This window comes from Ovis aries, chromosome 7, assembly GCF_016772045.2.
Source record: "Ovis aries strain OAR_USU_Benz2616 breed Rambouillet chromosome 7, ARS-UI_Ramb_v3.0, whole genome shotgun sequence".
NCBI classification, from domain to species: domain Eukaryota; kingdom Metazoa; phylum Chordata; class Mammalia; order Artiodactyla; family Bovidae; genus Ovis; species Ovis aries.
This window is the reverse complement of record NC_056060.1, coordinates 73,620,247-73,639,665: the sequence shown is the minus strand read 5'-3', so window position 1 is coordinate 73,639,665 and position 19,419 is coordinate 73,620,247. Positions and strand designations below refer to the sequence as shown.

The 19,419-nt window shown below is 44.1% G+C and overlaps 1 protein-coding gene across 2 annotated transcripts in view; it reads right to left on the bottom strand.

Annotated features, from left to right (window-relative positions):
- RHOJ (ras homolog family member J) overlaps window positions 1–19,419 on the bottom strand; it is a 96,354-nt gene that overhangs the window by 15,231 nt on the left and 61,704 nt on the right. For both annotated transcript variants that reach the window (XR_009601254.1, XM_004010708.5), the window contains exon 2: window positions 8,625–8,683. Coding sequence is in view for 1 of the 2 variants with exons in the window: in XM_004010708.5 (XP_004010757.2) it covers window positions 8,625–8,683 (59 nt within the window). In the remaining variant the exon portion in view is untranslated. The remainder of the gene's footprint in view (window positions 1–8,624; window positions 8,684–19,419) is intronic.

Below are 19,419 nucleotides of genomic sequence, written 5' to 3'. Positions count from 1 at the left end.
TCCATAAGTGCTATTGACTGACTGGATGACACGGGGTCTGCTGTGACCTGCAAATGAATACATGGCTTTTCTATGGATCATTTATTGTAGTTTTCAGAAGAATCACCTGAGGAGATTTAAAAACCTGCCGATGCCCTGCTAGCCAGCTACCTGCCTCCTCCTTCCCTACCCTGGGATCAGTGAAATCAGAATCTCTTGAGAGTGGATTTGGGTATCTGGGTATTCTAATTTCACTGGCCTGAGGTTGGCATGGAGTTGAGAACAACTGGTTACATCACCTTGACTACCAACTGAAGACATATCAAAGGCTTATTACTAAGGGCCAGGCACTGTTTCAAGCTTTCATGCATGATCTAGTTGAATCCTCTCACTAGTCCTGAAAAGATGGTACATCAACATCTGAATTTCACATAAGAGGAAATTAAGGGTTAGAGAAATTCAGCACTGGACCAAAATTACAGAGCTTAAACACCAGGATAGTGTATTTGGCCTGAATCCAGCTCTAGCTCATAATTGTGAACATGTAATTTGTTTCAGCCCAGAATTTTAAGTGACAGATTAAGCATTTTCTTGAAAATTCAGTTCTCTAGGAATCTTAATATGGATTGATGCTTTACCCAGGGATCTAGGAAAAGAAATGTTAGAGCATGGGGTGGGTGTAGTTACCTATTTCTATAGATCTAAAGAAAGGCCTGTCTCTAGGTCTGCATCTACCATGAAGTACCACCAGGTGGCAGCAGACACTGTATATTTAAAACCTCAAAGCCTAAAGAAACAACACAATTGGGAGAAATGTCACAACTGGACAAATCGGGTTACAGCTGGACAAATCGGGTCGCAGCTAGATAAGCAAATAACTGGTAGTCTGAAAGGATCACGTTTACTTGATTCTTTACCCAGAAACTCTCAAAGCAATTCTGTTTACATTATGGGAAAGTTAGGAAGACCCTGGGTTGCTGGATTAACTGTAGGTGGGAAGGTGATAGGAGTTTGGTTTTTTGATAATTTTCTCTCCTGGTAGGTCCAGCTGGGTGACTTCTGACTGTGTCCTTCACTGGGCTTTATCCTGCTCTGTATTCTGGATCTCTCTTCCGTGGAAATTTTAGTGCTGCTGTGTGTGCTGTCCTGTGCTTAGTCGCTTGGTGGTGCCCGACTCTTTGCGACCCCATGTACTATATAGCCCACTAGGTCCTCTGTCCATGGAGATTCTCCAGGCAAGAATACTGGAGTGCGTTGCCATGCCCTCCTCCAGGGGATCTTCCCCACCCAGGCATTGAACTCAGGTGTCCCACATTGCAGGCGAACTCTTTACCACCTGAGCCACCAGGGAAGCTCAGTCCTGCTGTATAATTCCAATTAAAAAGATTAATTAATTTCCTACTGAATGCCTAGCATATAGCATTAAGGATGCTATAAGAACTATATAAAGTAAGAATTGGAAATCTGGTGGGGGGGAAAATGAAAATATGGGAAACAATTTGATTTATGTGAAAGTGAGAGGTGAAATTTCTCTTGTCTTGTGTTCGTTTCTCAGTCGTGTGCAACTTTTGTGACCCCCATGGACTGTGGCCCACCAGGCTCCTCTGTCCATGGGATCCTCCAGGCAAGAATGCTGGAGTGGGCAGCTATTCCCTTCTCCAGGGGATCTTCCCAACCCAGGGATCAAACCCAGGTCTCCTGCATTGCAGGCAGATTCTTTACCACTGAGCCACCAGGGAAGCCTTGCTTTTAGTTAACTCTCTGATAATAGAACACTATAGAATAGTTTTTGATTGAATTGGGAATACAATTCCAAGGCTGGAAAAGGTCTTAGAGATCATTAGTGCAGTGGCTCCCAAAGGAGCATGGGCATCAGCTGGGAGCTTGTGAGGGATGCAGATATCACCTGGGAGCTCGTGAGGGATGCACATTTCCAGGTGCTGGCCAGCCTTCTGACGCTGAAGTTCTGGGAGCGGGGCTGCCTGCTCTGTGACCTAACGGGTCCTCCAGGTGACTCCATTGTAGACACTGAATGATTGAATTGGGGCCACAGAGCAAGCGTACCATTAAAGAAGGCTCACACCTGGGCTGGCCTGACTCATTTCAGCTCCTCTTCCCCACAGACTGCAGCTATGAAACACAGCAGGGGATTCAGGCTTAATATACGTAAGTGTTCCCTCAGACTGAGGGCTGAGGACTGGGAGGTTGGGGGACTTGCATTTGTATCAGTTGATAATTTGATTCTTTTTTGGCAGTGGAGCACATTTTGAGTGGGAATCTTTGGTGGCTCAGCAGTAAAGAATCTGCCTACAGGCGCAGGAGATTCAGGCTCAGTCCCTGAGTCGGGAGGATTCCCTGGAGAAGAGAATGGCAGCCCACTCCAGTATTCTTGCATGGAGAATCCCATGGACAGAGGATCCTGGCCGGCTATAGTCCATGGGGTCACAGAGTCAGACACCATTGAGTGAATAAACCACCACGACCACGTTTTGAGTCTTGGTTGGATGCACACATGTTGAGATGATGTAAAGGGTCAATGGTCTATCTGGCGTTTGAGTCCCCTTCCAATGTAGAAACTGAGAATGGAAGACTGCAACAATGACTTGCCTGGGGCTTCAAGGGCTAAAGTAGACAAAGAGGCGGGGGTGGGGCTGGGGGTGGAGAGAAGGGTGGGGTGTGGTAAAGGCAGGCTTTGGAGCGCTTTTCACCCACCTTCATTCTGAGGAGTGTGTTTGGTTTGAAGGCAAATCTCGTGTTCTGGGGGTAACTGTGGGTGATTATCAAACAAGGAAAGCTCAGGGACAGCCTCAGCCTCAGATGGGCTAAACACTTGTGTTTGAAATATTTCTGGATCAGCCACACCGTGATGGCACAGATGGTGAGTAAGTGAAACCATTAGGCCAGCTCTCCTCAGACTTTACGCGTGTTTGTCTTGTCAGGATGCAGATTCTTATTCAGCAGCAGGTCTGGGATGAAGTCTGAAAAGTTGCATTTCTAATGGGTGTCTAGGTGGTGCTGGTCCTGGGACCACACTTTGAGTGGGGAGGAGAGGAGAGTTGCATTGAGCAGTCCCTTCACCCCTCCTCACCCCCATACCCCCGTCGAATTGGAAATAGAAATTTGCTTTCAAGTCCTCTTGGTTTAATGATATTTACCCCAGATTTTCAGCATGGCCTCACTTTTATATTCTTCCGTAAGTACCGTTGGATCTGTCAGGCTTGGTTTGGAAAATGTCGGCAGCACACAGAAGGCAGGAGTGCAGTTTAGTGTTTAAGAACATGGGTTGACAGACCTATCACAGGGTTCAAATTCCAGCCCTACCTGTGGCTACTAGGGGACCTTGGGTAAGTTCTCTCTGCCTCAGTTTTCTTATCTGTAAAATAGCTTGATAATAGTATTGGCCTCAGAGGGTTGCTCTGAGAATAAATAGAATGTGTTAGTGTTTGTAGACCACAGACCTGTGTCTTGAACACAGCAGGTTCTTTAGTGGTTGAGAGTTCATCCTCCCTACAGCTCCATTTTTCATGAGAAAAATATGATTGTGTCCTGAGATTATTCTTAAGCAATAACTTGTCACATGGGTCAACTTCCTCACCCCCTGCCCCCGAGTTTGAACACTTCTAAAACCACATTAAGAGGCACATGAGCAAGAAAGTTTGAGTCGCTCATTGAGGAAGAACATTTGTTTTGAGGTTTCAGGCAGACTTTCCATAGAGAGTTGAAGTTGGATGATTCTGGGCTCCAGAGGGCCCTTGGGTCAGCTGATAACAAACGGGAAGGCTCCTGTCCTTTCAAGTGGGCCATGGGTTGCCACTGTTAATGAACCCCTGATGTACTTGCCTCTCTACCTGGTCGTATGTCTCCCTTTCCAGCCCCTGTGGAGGTGTGGGGGGTGGGGGGTTTCAGGGAGAGAGGAGGAGAAGGGTTTCAGGATTCAGGGCATTGAAGATGTGTGGTGTGCTGCCCTGACTGAGTGAGCGGTATGACTGATGGCTTTCCTACTCTTATACACTCATGGTCACTGGGGACAGCTGAGCTGCTCTGGTTTCTCCGTGACAGACACCAGTCTGTACTTGCCCACAAGCAGACAGCTTTAATCCAGTGGTACTCATGTGCCGGGAACTCAGGGGTTTATCCTGCTGAGAAGCCAGGCTCCTGACACCAGGAGAGTTTCATTTCTCCCCGCAGCACAGCTAACTGCCACTTTTGCAAATGCTGTCTTTGAGATACGTCTGTCCTGGAGGGCTGCAATTGCAGCAGGGTTTTACTCACGTTGCTCCTGCAGACCAGGGCCCATGAGAGGAAGAGATGAGGTGTCTTAGTACTGGGACTGGTCCCACTCTAGGGGGCCGGGTGGAGGTGGGGGTTGCCTGGTTCTGGGCTGTGACCTGGGAGAGACACCTCTCCCATTTTGGCCTTTCTCAGCCAGCAAATGTCCAGGCTTGCAGCAGCATCCCCCTACCCTGCTTCCTGCTCTCCCCTAGTCTCTCATGCAGTTGTTTAGTCACCAAGTCGTGCTGGACTTTTTTGCAACCCTCTGGACTGTAGCCTACCAGGCTCCTCCATCCATGGGGTTTCCCAGGCAAGAATACTGGAGAGGGTTGTCATGCCCTTCTCCAGGGGATCTCCCTGATCCAGGGATCGAACCCACATCTCCTGCATTGCAGGTGGATTCTTTACCGCTGAGCCACTGGGGAAGCCCAAGTCTCTCATGAACATGCTTTAAAATTGGCCTGTAAGCATGTTGTGAAAAAGTCGGCTCCAGACTGTAGTCAAGCCAAAGACCTGGGCTCTAGAAATCCCTCTCAGAAAGCCTCTCAGCCACACGCTGCTGGGGCATGTGTTGTGCAGGCTGGGTTGCTACTGCTAAGTCGCGCAGGACCTAAATAGATTCGGCTTATAGACCTGGGCCTTATCGCCTCCCTGGTGTGAGCTGGTGCGTAACATGCAGAGTGACCCTGTAAAAAAGCCCCTCACTTCATTGCCTAACAATGTTTGGAATTCTGTCGAACAGATGAACTGGAGTTCTGGAGACTCTTTGTCTTCAAAGAGCTCTACTCACAGTGCAAGTATCCATTTGTTTCAGGGGTTTGGGAAGAGAGCTAATGTTTGCTAGCAGCTGCCTCTTGCTGGCAGTGTATGCACGTGACTTTGTTACACTGTCTTGAGCGGATGCTGGGCTGGCTATGCAGTACTGGAAGGTGTCTCAGGCAAGTCTAGTGGGACTGCGGTGGCGCCCGAGGTGATGACGTGTGGGAAAGTGGAGGGAACCAGGTCAGATGATTTTGTCCAGGACTGACTTTGAGGGTAGAAGTGATATTTCCTTGCACTTTATCTTTCTGAACACGTGTGCTTCTTGAGGTTGTTTTTAACTCTGAGCCCTGGTTAACTCAAGACAAAGATGAGGGGGCACTGCTAAGTTTGTTCGTGTATGAAAATCTAATTATTCACAGCCAGATAGAACCCTATAGCCAGGTTTGGAGGCTTGATTCTTTTTTTTTTTTTTGCGGCTCAGGAATCAATCAATTGGTTCTGAGATTATCTCTCTTTCCTGTTAGTAACTCTGATTAAATGAGTAATTTTGAATTAGTTATAGATCTTCCTTAGTCATGTGACCTCAGCAACATTTGTGAGAATATAACTGAGGAGGTTATCTTCCCTGAAGCTGGGAATGGAAATTTTGGGACAATGCTTCTAAATTAAATTTGTCACTAAGCCTTACTGGCAGAGTTGTGGAGCCATGGGAATCAACTTGGGTAATGGTTATTTTCCACTGTATCCTCCTAACATTAGGAACAGTGTTTCAACCAACAAAGACTCCAGTTTTAATGTGTGTATGAATCACCAGGAGATCTTCTTAAAATGCATTTTTAGATTCAGTAGGTGGGGGATGGGGCCTGAGATTCTGCCTTTCTAATAACGTCCCTGGTGATGCTGCTGGTTGGTTGTCCAGACTCTGAGTCCCAAGGTTCTAGAACAGTGGTTCTCAAAGTTACCTGTCAGAAATTTAAGTGTGTGGTCACCATCCCAGAACTGTAGAGTCAGCAGCTCTGAGGCTGGGGCCCAGGGACTGGATTTTAAGCAGCCCTATATGTGATTCTCATTTCTGCTCAATCGGAGAAACACTGTTCCACGTAATGAATTATGTGAATCCTTTAGTGGCGTGCATTCCAACACTTCACAGCCCTTTACTGCTGAAAGGTCTCCCTTAGGTCTAGCCTCCAATAGTTTTGCTTAATTACTCCGGTTCTTTAAGGCACTATTTAAATCATTTTCAAAGTTCCTAGTCTTAGAATTTCAGTTCTATAACCAACCTTAAGATATGTTCTGATTTCTTTTCCCCACATCTTATGTTCCCCTATGAACTTTGTCTACCTCTGGGCTTTCAAAGTAGCTGGTGGAAAGCATTAAAGTGAAAGTTAAGTTGAAGAATTATCTGTAACCCATTTGTTGTTATCACTTTCTCCTGTGTCCGAATTTTGGGTCAGTTTGGAGTCTAAACATGTTTTTTCCACTGCTTTAGAGTCTCTACTCCCATATTAGTATTATTTTTAAATTTTTCTAAAAAGATGGAGCAGTGGGAAAGAATAACTAAACTGGTTTTATGCAGCTTTGTTGGATTTGAAATTAAATAGAGGCCAGGGGGAGGCTGTTCTGGGGACAGTTAACGCATAGAAGCTAACAATTGTAGTTGATTGCTATAGAATTAGGGAGAACTGGCTGGGCACAGGGCAGGAGGCATAGGGAGCTTTTTTAGAAGGCAAGGGAAACAGGTTTCAGAGTCAGGCAACAATCCTTGCTGTGTTGAACTTTTCAAACTGGATTATATTCATAAGATATGATTATGTATGAGAAGGGTGTACACTGTCTTTTTCAGGCTATGAGTCCTGATGAATGAATGGGGACACCCTAATGACTGTGTGATTGAATGAGAATAGGCAACTCCAGCCCAAAGAGCAGCCTCCTTCCATTGCTGGAATGCTTTCTAGTGGAAGGGAGTCAAGCGGGAGCTGCACTGAAGCCTGATACCTTAGCGCAGAGGAGCCACTCACTATTCCAATCTGCGTGTCTGTGGGCATCCTTTCCTAGTCGTGTGTCTTGGTATTGATGTGAGAGGTCTCCTCCACTTTCTGGTTCCTGGGGGTAGCTGGCTAAAGCACCCATCTGCCAGTGAGGGGAAACTAGATGCTTTTAGAAGCTTTGAGTCTGCTGCTAGATTTTCCAAGTTCTCCACTGCCTGGTTCTGCTGTCTGTGGAACACCTGCTTTTGATGTTCCATAGACATTTATATTGTCTGAGCCACCATCATTTGATGTGAACAGCCAACCCATTGGAAAAGTCCCTGATGCTGGGAAAGATCGAGGGCAGAAGGAGAAGAGGGCAGCAGAGGATGAGATGGCTAGATAGCATCACTGATGCAATGGACATGAACTTGGGCAAACTTTGGGAGATGGTGAGGGACAGAGAGGCTTGGTGTGCTGCAGTCCATGGGGTCACAAAGAGTCGGACATGACTGGGTGACTGAACAACAGCAAGACATTTATACAGTGGTTCTTACCAATGCATACAGAAATCCCAAGGAGAATTTCATTTATTATGACTTTTTGTTTGTTTTCAAGTTGAGCAAAAAGACATATCTCCAGATAATTGTGAAAAAAATCTAGACAAATGCATAACTGCATATAACAATTACCAGGAGACTCACAGTGGGAATAAGCAGGGTCAAATGTTTACTCCAAAGGACTTAAGATGTATGAATTGGGACAGACTGAACAATCCACTGTTTTTGAGTTCAATAAATGACCCAGGATGTATGGGAACAAAAGCTCTGTCAAAAAAATGGGGTCATAGCCATCAGTTACTTAACCACTGCCCCTCTAGCCCATGAACTTATAACTAGAAACTTTTTGTAATGACATGTGAGATACAAGGGAAAAAAAGATAAGGTGACATTTTCACCCTAGCAGAGAATGTGTTAACTGGTTTAAGAATCGAGAGTTCTATTGCTTTACATATTGGTTGGCCAAGATCTCTGACTTGAAGAAATATTTCTGACAGAATGAGCATATTTCAAAAATAGAGAATTTAGATTCAACTCCAGTTGTTCAGGGGTTGACCCTTACTTTGGAAAACCATCCAGGATCCCAGTTTTTTCTCCTTCTGATACTAAATCCATCTTTTTTCTATTCCCTGACCCCCATTCCCTATCTCTTTTTGTACCTTTCCACAGCTCATTAGGCTTTTTAAATAAAGAGTGGGTAAAGAATACAACATGGAAAAAAGATAATGGATGAAACTAAAATTTATGAAATTGACTCAGTAACCCTGGATCTGGAATTGGCATGGGTTAGAAGAAGTTGGAACTCTTCACCAAATATGTGATTTTGGTTAGTGATAGTCATCAATCAATAAAAGAATGGGTATTTGCTTATCAATACCTTGAATCTCATAATGATTTAGTTTTCTGTTATTACAGATATTTTTAAGATATTAAAAATATTTTGGTTGCCATTTAGGTATATGATAAATTCGCCCCAGGTCATCACAGGAGGTAACGTCTATACCATCAGTCCCCATAAACTTGGTCAAATGGATCATTCTTCGCCCTCCCAAACTCTTCATGAATCAAGATAAGAAAAACGTACCTGTCCTGCGGTGTCATACAGTCCAAGCAAGTGTTGCTTGCCTCCCACTGTCACAGTAACTAGGGGAGAAGAGAAAAGGAGAGTCTGTAAATGTGAGCTTCAATCAGGATCCTTCATGTTTCTCTATGCCAGCATCTCCCTGGGCAGCAAGGCCAAGCATATGCCTCACCCGTGTATATTCTAAACTGAGCTGACAGCATGATCGCCAAATGAAAGCCAGCCTTGGGCTGCAGTGAGAGCAGATGGGCTGAGTCAAGTCCAAATTTTTCAACCAAGGCAAATACTGTTGGTGCCACTAGGGCACTCTGCAGGCTGTTCATTAATCCTGATTAGGCCCTATAATATCAAGCTCCTGAAGGAAAAGGATGCTGGGTTCGTTCTCAGTTAGGTTATTTTCTTCTTCCATTTGGTTTGAGCCACCTTTCAGGATATACTCATGTAACCAGAAATCTCGGCTTTTATTTGTTGTTAAAATGCTAAGAAGCCCTGAAAACAAAGGATCTTAACCCACCTGCCTATTTTATAATTTATAGCAAAGCTGGGGCTTCCCAGGTGGCACAGTGGTAAAGAATCTGCCTGCCAGTGCAGAAGATATAAGAGTCACAGGTTCGATCCTGGGGTTGGGAAGAGCCCCCAGAATAGGAAATGGCAACCCCCTCCAGTATTCTTGCCTGGAAAATTCCATGGACAGGGGAGCCTGGTGGGCTACCATCCATGGGAATCGCAGAGTCAGACATGACTAATCTCAGCAGGATCAGCAGGAAGCCAAAGCTAATAGTGAAATGAGAAGGGCTTAACATTTATTGCAAAAAGTGTTTTTATTCAATATCTCTCAGCTTTAGCTCAACTGATTCATGACAGTTTGAAAGTTTTTTGCAGAAGGAAGTGTTGTATATGGGTCTCTTCTAACATAACTGAAGCATATGTATAGAGTGAAAAGTAGAGAGTTTGATTTACCAGGTAGGCTTATTGCCTCACCAAGCAATTATGTCCAAAAGTAAGAGGTAATAGAGGAATACCAGCCACTCTTTACATGGCTGGAAATGAAATAAAGTCTCAACTTGAAACTAAACTGAGATAGAACAGATTGAAAACAAGAGTAATACCATTTTCTTGGTAAATGGAAGGAACAAATTTAAATTTCCACAAAAATTTAATTCCTTTTTGGAAAAAGAAAGTGAAATATGAAGGAGAATGTGATTTTTTCTGAGTTGATTTAGAAAAATATACAAATGCTACAAATGCAGGGGTTTATATTAATATACTGTAATAATCTATAGTAGAATATAATAAAAAAATAAATGAATTGCTATATGGTACACCTAAAACTAACACAATACTGTAAATCAAGTCTATTTTAATAAAAATGTGCAGGTCCAACATAAAAATGATTTTTGATCCCTCCTGTCATTAACTGTTCAGGAAATGAAAAATAAATGGAACAGCAACCTTTTATAACTGCATCTCTAAAATATGCCAGCCAGATTCTCTAGTCTACTGCTCAGAGTTACTGATTTGGTACTGATTTGAGTTTTATTTGTTTTCAGGTTCAGGGGCTACATGTGTGCAAAGTGCTTCTTAATGGCTTATTCTTTGAAAAGCACTTGTTTAAAAGCACTGCCTCCCCAGACACTGGGAACAATTTTTCTAATCTTCTCAGATCAACATGTGTTCAGCTTGATAACATGGCGGCAGCCACTCAGATGAGCTTTTAAATGTGAGTTTTTAAGTGGTGAATTCAGCTCCACCCAGTGCTAGTGACAACACAGAAGACAGGCGTTTAAATGTTTTCCTTTCATAAGCCAGGCTAGCGATGGAAATGAAGGCGACATGGCGCAGCCCCCAGCTCTGTGTCCTGTTATATTTTCCTCTTCCTGCAGACTTGGAGCCTGGTCAGATGTTCCTAAAATCTGCCTAAATGACTTCTTTAATGGCCCATCCACCACCTAGTCATGGATCAGGAATGAAAGGAAGAAAGCCAGCCATTACAACATGAAATTTCCTGCCTCTAGTGAGCCCAGTACACACAGGTTAGGGCAGCTGCTCGGAGACCCCCTGGGATAGCCCCCCGACCTACAGACCCAGGGCCATCTGTGGAGTGAGCACCAGAAGTTGCCTCATCCTCCTGGCCCCACCGGGCACTGCAGATGTTCCAAAGTGATGGCTCCGACCTTCCTCACTGGAGCCCTGAAGATCATGCTTGAGTTTTCTCAGGGAACAAACGTTCCTTCCAGCCTGCTTTTCCTCAGACCTCACCCTCTTCTCCCTTGGCAGCTCTGACTGCAGGGAACTGTACCAGGCCTGAGGCGAGGGACAGCCTGGGAAGGAAGCCTTTGGGCTGAGAGTCTGAGCCCAGTCTTTCCTTTCCTCTGTCCTTCCCTTCCTCTAGGGTTTATTGGGTTCCAGGGCTGTGCTCAAGAGTTGGGAGTGTTTATGCTCCCGGGAGATACATCTCCCGCTGTCACAGAGCGTGGCGAGGAGGGTCCAGGCAGTGTGGTGGACACTCTGCAGGGGCAGTGAAGACGAGTGTGGGAGCAGGCAGAAGGAGCACACACAGCTGAAGTGGTTCAAGAAAGCTTTCTGGAGGACGTGGTCTGAGGTGAGTCCCAAGATCGTCAGGAGTTACCCATGGTGCCCTGGGAGTGCTTCAGGAGCTACCCAGCATGCACTGGAGGAGACAGGGCTGAGGAGGTGAGCGTGCAGGCTCAGGCCCTCTTAAGTCACTAATACAGGCTTTATGCTGCAGGCTTTGTTAAGCTGTGAAAGTCCTGACTTCTCTTTCCCAAAGGCAGTGAAAGAGAAGGAATTAAAACAGTTTTCTTGGGTTTAGGCAAAACGGTAAGAGGAGGGAAGATGAGGATTTTGGGGTGGAAGCCAGGTTGGTTCTGAGCTTGCTGTGCAGCGGCTGCCTGCTCTGTTGGGTCAGCTCTGCTGGAGGAATTGTGAGGGGACAGGGCGGTGCTTGTGCCCCCATCTCTGGAAACCATGTTTATTCTCTCTTCTCTGCCCTTGGATTCTTCCATTTTATCAGAAGGGAGATGAGGGGATCACAGGGTTGATGATGGAAAACATCACGGGACAGACAGCCAGAGACAGTGCCAAGCAGTACTCACACATTGTGGGATATGCAGATGGCTTTGTGAGTCCTTATCTTGGATTAGCAATGGATGCCTTATCGCTTGTCAACCTGGCTCTGTGAGGCCCCTCAACTTGGAAACGAATTAGATCAGCACAGAAAGAAGGTGTGCTCTAAAATGATCAGAGGAAATGCAGAGAGGTTGAGACAGCAGGATCTTGTAAGTCGGATGGTTCTGCTTTTGAATCCTATCTTTCTATTCACCATCTACGTGATTCTGGGAAAGTGACCTAACATCTCTGAGCCCCTCTTTCCCTATTTGTTAAAAGAGAGCATCATCCATTGAAGAGAATACTTGTGAGGAGGAAGTTAAAGGAGAAGATGCCTGGCACATAGCCTGGCCCATAGTAGGTGCTGAACAACTGTTGCTTTCTCTCGTTCAACAATGGAGAAGGGAGTGACAACCCACTCCAGCATTCTTGCCTGGGAAATCCCATGGACAGAGGAGGCTGGGTGAGTTATAGTTCATGGGTTACAAAGAGTCAGACATGACTGAATGACTAACATTCCTTCAACAAATGCTTATTGAATCTCTTCTAAGTCCAAGGCCAGTCTGACTTTTTCCCCCTGTGTATGTCTACTCAATGCACATATATACTCGATGCAGGTGACATGGCACAACAACTTTATAATATGTGTGAACTGCCAGTCACTTTCTACCCTGAATGGTTGCTATTTGGATCAATGTCTTGTGTTTCTGATTGGACAGGAAGACCCTTGAGACAGTCTCCATAACCCATGCCCTGCACAGTACAGAGCACAATTCCTGACATTTGTAGTAGATGCTGAATCCACAGAATGGAAGTGAAGCTTCAGGGGCAACTCAGGCAGAAGGAGGCCCTTCAAAACCAGCAGAGCTGCAGCTTTGCAGCCTCAAGCTCCCTGGAAAGACACTAACTGCTGGGAATTGCCTGCAGCCAGTAAACCTGCCTAGCAGACAGTGGTCAGGCTAAAATCCCAGACCACCTTCTTTTCTCAGAGCTTTTAGAATTGCTTTTCTTTTCTTTTTTTTTCTGAGCTTAGAGAGGTTTTAAAGAGAGTGGGTCAAGTGACCTGCTAATGGCTCAGATGATTCTCTCAATAAAGTGTGAAAAGTTGTCAGTGACCTGTTAAGTATGTAAAATGAAGGCCTTCCTCTCCAAATCCATTAAGTTCTTTGCTTCCTTGTGTTTGCTCTTGGTGCAGCTTGGATGGTTAAATTTATGAGGCGGAGTGAGTGAGGTGCTAATGAAGTTGAAGTCACATTTGCTCTCCTGAGGTTTAGTTGGTTTCACCCAGAGAGTAAATGTCCCAGCAGGATGTAAGCCCACCCCTGCCCCTCAACCCTAGCATTTCTGTCACCTCATGAAACAGCATGTTATTTGCAAACCTGAATGAGGAAGGGTTGGTCATTCCCTGCAAGCCAGCTCTGACCATCAGTCCAGCTCATCAGCAGTGCTAGGAACCTGGTTCATAGCCCTTGCCCTGTTGGGTGTTGGACTGGTCATCTCATCTGCCAGATAAATCTTTCGGGGTCGATGTGATGAATATATGATGAATCTGAGGACTGGCATGGTGGAAATGGCAGATCAGTCATGAGAAAACCTCCCAGTGCCCCTCCATTCCCAGCACAAGGCCAGCTGTCTGCAGCAACCAGGTTGAGTGTATTCTATTTGGTGGGTAAGATAAGGCAGACCTGACTAGGTGTGTGGATATAATTCCATAGAAGTCCTAGGGCTTCCTTGGTAGTTCAGATGGTAAACAATCTGCTTGCAGTTCAGGAGATCCGGGTTTGATCCCTGGATCAGGAAGATCCCCCTGGAGGAGGGCATGGCAACCCACTCCAGTATTGCCAGGAGAATCCTATGGACAGAGGAGCCTGGTGGGCTACAGTTCACAGGGTCACAAAGTGTTGGACACGACTGAAGTGACTAACATTTTCCCTTTCATTTTCACTGTTTTGGAGGAAGAAACCCTAAATTTATAAACATAGCAATAAACAGAATTTTAAGAAAGCTTGAAATATGCCCTCATGCAAATATAGACTGATATTATATCAAAGATTTATTAACTCTTTATGAGAGAATTAGTAAGATAAGAAATCTTGTTTGAAGGACATTTTGAAGAACTGGGCATTTATAGGTACTAAAAAGCAAAATGTCAGAATAAAATGGCTAGGTTCAATGGAAAACTGGTTGTTATCCTATGGAAAGATAACCTTTGGTGTTCTGCTCTCTTACTAAATGAATTATTTCCATTTTGACCCAACAAGATTTACAAGGTAACATGCAACTTACAGAAAATCTAAACTTTTAGTTGGTAGCAGCATCAGACAAAGGTGAATTCCCCTAGATTGCTAAGCCTTGAGGGAAGGGTGTTGAACAGTTCCCCAGCATGATGTTGAGAAGAGAGGAGCAGGCTCTTGGCTTTATGTCCAAGTTTCTGCTAATTTTTCTTTATGTCTGAATTCAAGTCCATACTTAGCCTTCCACTCATTTGGTGAGATGTCAGGCAGGTCAGTAGGTTTCTCCCTCACCTGGAAAATAAACACATTGCCTTTACCCTAAAAGGGTCTGTGTGTACTAAGTCACTTAGGTCGTGTCTGACTCTATTGTTTGCAGCCTGCCAGGCTCCTCTGTCCATGGCATTCTCCAGGCAAGAATGCTGGAATGGGTTGCTGTGCCCTCCTCCAGGGGATCTTCCCGACCCAGGGATCAAACCTGCATCTCTTATGTCTACCTACGTTGGCAGGCAGATTCTTTGCCACTAGTGTCACCTGGGAAGCTAACAAGGTGTAGAAATTCTTTATAAGCGTTTCCAAAGTCAGGGGTAATCATCACTATAATTTGTCTACCTCTGGTGGCTGCAAAAAACAGAGTTTAAATGAAAAATCTCAATTATGACCGTTGTCATGCTTGCTAACAGGGTATTTTCACTGAGCTTTTCCCTCTCTGACCTGACTATCACCTCTTGTGCGTCCTCCTTTCTAGAAGATCCCATCTGGGACAGTGACTCACCTAACCCCAGGGTCTGCTCTGAGGAGTTGCTTGTCTGTATGTGTTACGTGGTGTCCGCCTCACAAATGAACATGTTCATTCTATAAGGAAGAAACTCAGAGGCATCTGGGATGACATTCCCCTCAAATTAAAATGTTAGAAAATAGAATGAAACTAGAAACAGACACTACGTTTTTATGAATATGAATGGTGGTGAATTTCTCCCTAGTGGGGTTTTATCCTTCCAACTTATGTGTTCCTCTTAAGGTGGCTTGAAAACCTTCTTATCCGCCTACACAGACCCCCTTCAGCCAGCTTGTTTCCCTTCTTTGCAGAGAGTGCCTCTTGTTTCCTGAGGAGCAGCCTGTGTGTGAGCACGCGTGTATGTTTGTGTATGTGTATATGTGAGAAATGAAAGTTGTTCAGGCAAGTCTCTTATTTGATTTGTTGGTGTGAGTTCCTGTTTCTGAAGAGGACTGAGGAGAAAACCAAACAGGTTCCCTGAGAATCCAGTAGGATTCTGAGCTGAGGATGTTCTTTGGTTAGGTCTTTATATTTGTCCTACCGTAATGAAAGTTCCATTTGAAAAGGGTAAAATACATCTGCCGTGCATCTTCCACCCCTGGTCATGTTTCTTTTTTCCCTTAGGTACACCTATGTGACAGGGGATTTGGTTTATAGTCATTTGGGATTGTAATCACCCCAGAGTTTAAGGCAGAAGAACTAGTTGGAGGCCTGAACTCACTGTGAACAAACTGGGACCTTGAGCAAGTTTCCACTTCCATAAGTCTCAATTTTCTTGCTGGAAGGTTGAGCAGAAAAGGAGATCGTGAGCATAAACACGGTATACAGAAAGCTCCTATAAAGCTCCTATAAATATAAGGTGGCATCACTAAGCAGATGGCTTCTTAACAATACTTTTGGGAACATAACTTGCTGGAATGAAGTTGGGTGTGGGCTGGGTGTTCAGGAAAGGTCTGCCCTTCTCAGTCCTTGTTTGATGATGGAGGAGGAGGCAGATGAAAGGCAAGAGGAAAGGGGAGGAGCTTGTGCAGTTTCAGGGCTCTTGGAACTGACTGGGGATGAGGCCAAACCAAAGACAGAGCTATGATTCCATGACATCCACATCCTGGGATTTTAGAGTCTTAGTACTTGGCCTCACCCTTCCTTCTTCAATGTTCATTTGGTGTCTCCATCCTGCCAGTTCTACCTGCTAAGTATCTCTAGAGTCAAACTCTTCTTTACCATCCATGTAGCTGTCCCCATGCAGCCCCTGACCCCCAACCTTGTCAGTTGCAAAAGACTCCTAATCTACATTCATTTCTTCAGGCTCCATCTCCTGTTCTCCTTATCACTGCCACCAGAATAAATGCATCTCTGGCTCCCAGTCATTTCAGATAAAATTCAGATGCTTTCCATGAGTGTGCAACCTCCGTGTAATCTGGCTTGTGGTTTACCTTTCCAGAGCTCTTATTTTTATCCTCCTACAGCCCAAATATCCTGCAATAGGTTATACTCACAATGCCTTTGCTTAAGTTGTCCCCCCTGGAGATCTGGAAAAGAAATTTTGGAATGCTTTCTCCATACCCATCAACCTGGAAAGCTTCCATAACCTGGAAAACTCACTTCCATAATTCCTCCTTGATGCCCCTCCTCCCCCCAGGTACCTTAAGCATCTTTCCAGGTTTACTTGCCCATTGGCCTTAAAGTGCTCTGTGCTTTTTATCCTCATGCACCAACATCTAGCATGGGCCTGGCATGTGACGCCGTAAATGTTGGTTGAGTAACCGTGAGTTAAACTCCAACCAAAATGGGCATCTCTGAGGCATTTATTTTCTCTAGATGAGCCCTTGGCCTTTCCCAAAGGGTCATCATAAGCTTTCCTAGACATGAAGTGGCAGGATGGGGTCAACCGCAATGGTGTTCTGTCCTAGAGTTGGCCTACCTGTTAGGAGGGGATGCCATGGAAATGTGGTTCCACTGGGTGGTATCAGTGCTGGGGGCTCTCTGTCACTTTTCCAGGCAACTTTCACCATCTACAGGGCTGCTGGACTCCACCTGTGGGGCAGGACCACTGCCAACATAACAGTGTGGCCACATAAACCACTGTAGCCAGTCTCCCTGGCATTAGCGATAGAGTACAGGGACGCTGTCTTTTGAGTAAGGCTTTGGTGAGAGGTGACTGAATTATGAATGAAGCCTGCATATGGAGATGTGTGGTCTGCAAATCAGGCTGTGCTTTATGCAGGACCCCCTGTTTAAAGAGATACTTAAAAAAAGAAAGCCAGCTCTTTCAGTCACATTCATTCATCACTGCTGCTGCTGCTGCTGCTAAGTTGCTTCAGTCGTGTCCGACCCTGTGCAACCCTATCCCTGGGATTCTCTAGGCAAGAATATTGGAGTGGGTTGCCATTCCCTTCTCCAGTGCATGAAAGTGAAAAGTCAAAGTGAAGTCGCTCAGTCATGTCCTACTCTTAGCAACCCTATGGACTGCAGCCTACCAGGCTCTTCCGTCCATGGGATTTTCCAGGCAAGAGTACTGGAGTGGGGTCCCATTGCCTTCTCCAGACTACATCACTAGAAACTTATAATAATTAAGCTGACATCGAGGTATGGTAGAATAAATACCTAACTTAGAGGCAGAACCTTTCAGCCTTCGTCTTGACTTGGTTGAAATCAATGTTTCATGGCAGCCACCAAGGGAAGCTGGTTTAAAAACACAAATTCTCTGGTTTCACACCCCATACCTAAGATTCCAGAAAGTAGGTCTGGGATGGGGCCCAGAAGTCTGCATTTTTATCAAACTCTCTGAGTGACTAAAATCTGAACCTCAGTTTTCTCATCTTTAAGATGAGAATAATAATAACTCTTACCCTAGAGCATCTGGTCCACTTTAGACAGTTTTGTGAGTATCAGATGAGGTATGAAAAGGAAACAAGTTACAGTTTATAAAATGCTACATGGATATTATCTTTTTTGATCCTATCTGACACATAATACAGGCACAAGGTGGTATGTTTGTAGCAGTCCTCTCCCTTCCTTGTCTAGAAGTAGTCACTAAGGAAATTCAAACACTTAGGTGATGATAAAATAGAATAATGTGTTCCTGTGAGAAGTGTTCAAAGAATTATTAGCTTCATAAAAATTCTATCAGGTGCCAGCTATAACTACTTAGAAAATATGATGGAAAATATCCTTCTCACAATAACAACAAAAACTATAAAATGTCTCGTAATGGGAAGACTTTTATGAAAAAAAAGTATAAAAAGCACTTTGCTGAGATATGTAGAAGAATGAAAATGGGGGAACAGCTCATGGTCTAGGGTGGGAAGCACTGTACTATAAAGATATTAGATCTCCTCAGGTTAATATATTTATAGTAATTCCAATAGAATTTTTGAATTGGGCACATGGCAGAGTAATTATAGCAGTTATATTAAGAAGTTGGGGAGAATACCCAATAACTTAAAAAGAATGACAAGTTAATTGTGCTAATATGTTAACATGTAATATAAAGTTATTAAAGCAGAATAGTATCAGTATAAGAATCGATGAACCAGAACAAGAATCTCAGCCACTGAACCTATGCTACATATGTGAGGATTTAGTATGTGATAAGTGGCAATGGGGAAAGATGAAGTAGTTAATATACGGCATTTAGATAATTGGTTACTATTTGGAAATAAAAAGAGGACTCTGAAAATATAAAAACAGATGAAGAAAACCATAAAGAAAATGATTGATATGTTGACCTAAAAAAAGTCACGTATGATATAGCACCGGGAACTCTACTTAATGCACTGTGGGGACCTGGTGGGAAGGAAGTCCAAAAGGGAGGGGATCTATGTGTCTGTGCAGCTGCTTCATTTTGTTGCACAGTAGAAACGAACACAACATTGTAAAGCCACTAAATTAAATATTAATTTAAAAAGTCACATATGTTCACATGTATTGTGAAAAATGGTCACAGTGTATGAGGGTCAAGAAGCTTATTATCTTTGATGCATAAGGGTGCTCTCTGATTAATAAGAATAATAATCCAAAAGAAAATGTATAAAGAATATAGAAAATTTACAAATAAATAAAGGGCCAATGAATATTGGTGTAAAAAAAGAAATCAAACCAGGTGCAACCTTTGGCTTGTCAAATAGGCAAACATGAGGAGAATGACACTCAGGACTGGCAAGGCTGTGGCACCTACATGCCATTGGGGTGTGAAATGTAAATTGGTTCATATTTTTGTCAATTCATTTGGCAACATTGATCTAAAAAATGTCTAGCCAGGGGTCTGCCTTTGACTCCTATTTCTGCAATGTACCCCCAGAAATAATCATACAAGTGCCCAAGAATATATATGTATAAGACTATATATCACAAAAAGGTTTATAATAGTCAGAGTTGGACACAACACACACATTCAATAATTGGGGGTTGGCCCTCAACAGTTACGGAACAACTGTACAATGGAAACTTTAAGGAACAGGTGAAATAACTAGGATATGAAGTCTAGGGAGTAGGAGATAAAATTCTGTACTGAACACGCAAAAATACTTAGAGAAAAACACTTTTTATTTTTTCCACACTTGGTTACCATGAACATGTAACTCAGAAAAAAAGATATTTGGGTGCTCAACACTTTTAGCTACTGTGTTGTTATTATTGTTGTCATATGTAGATTGGATTC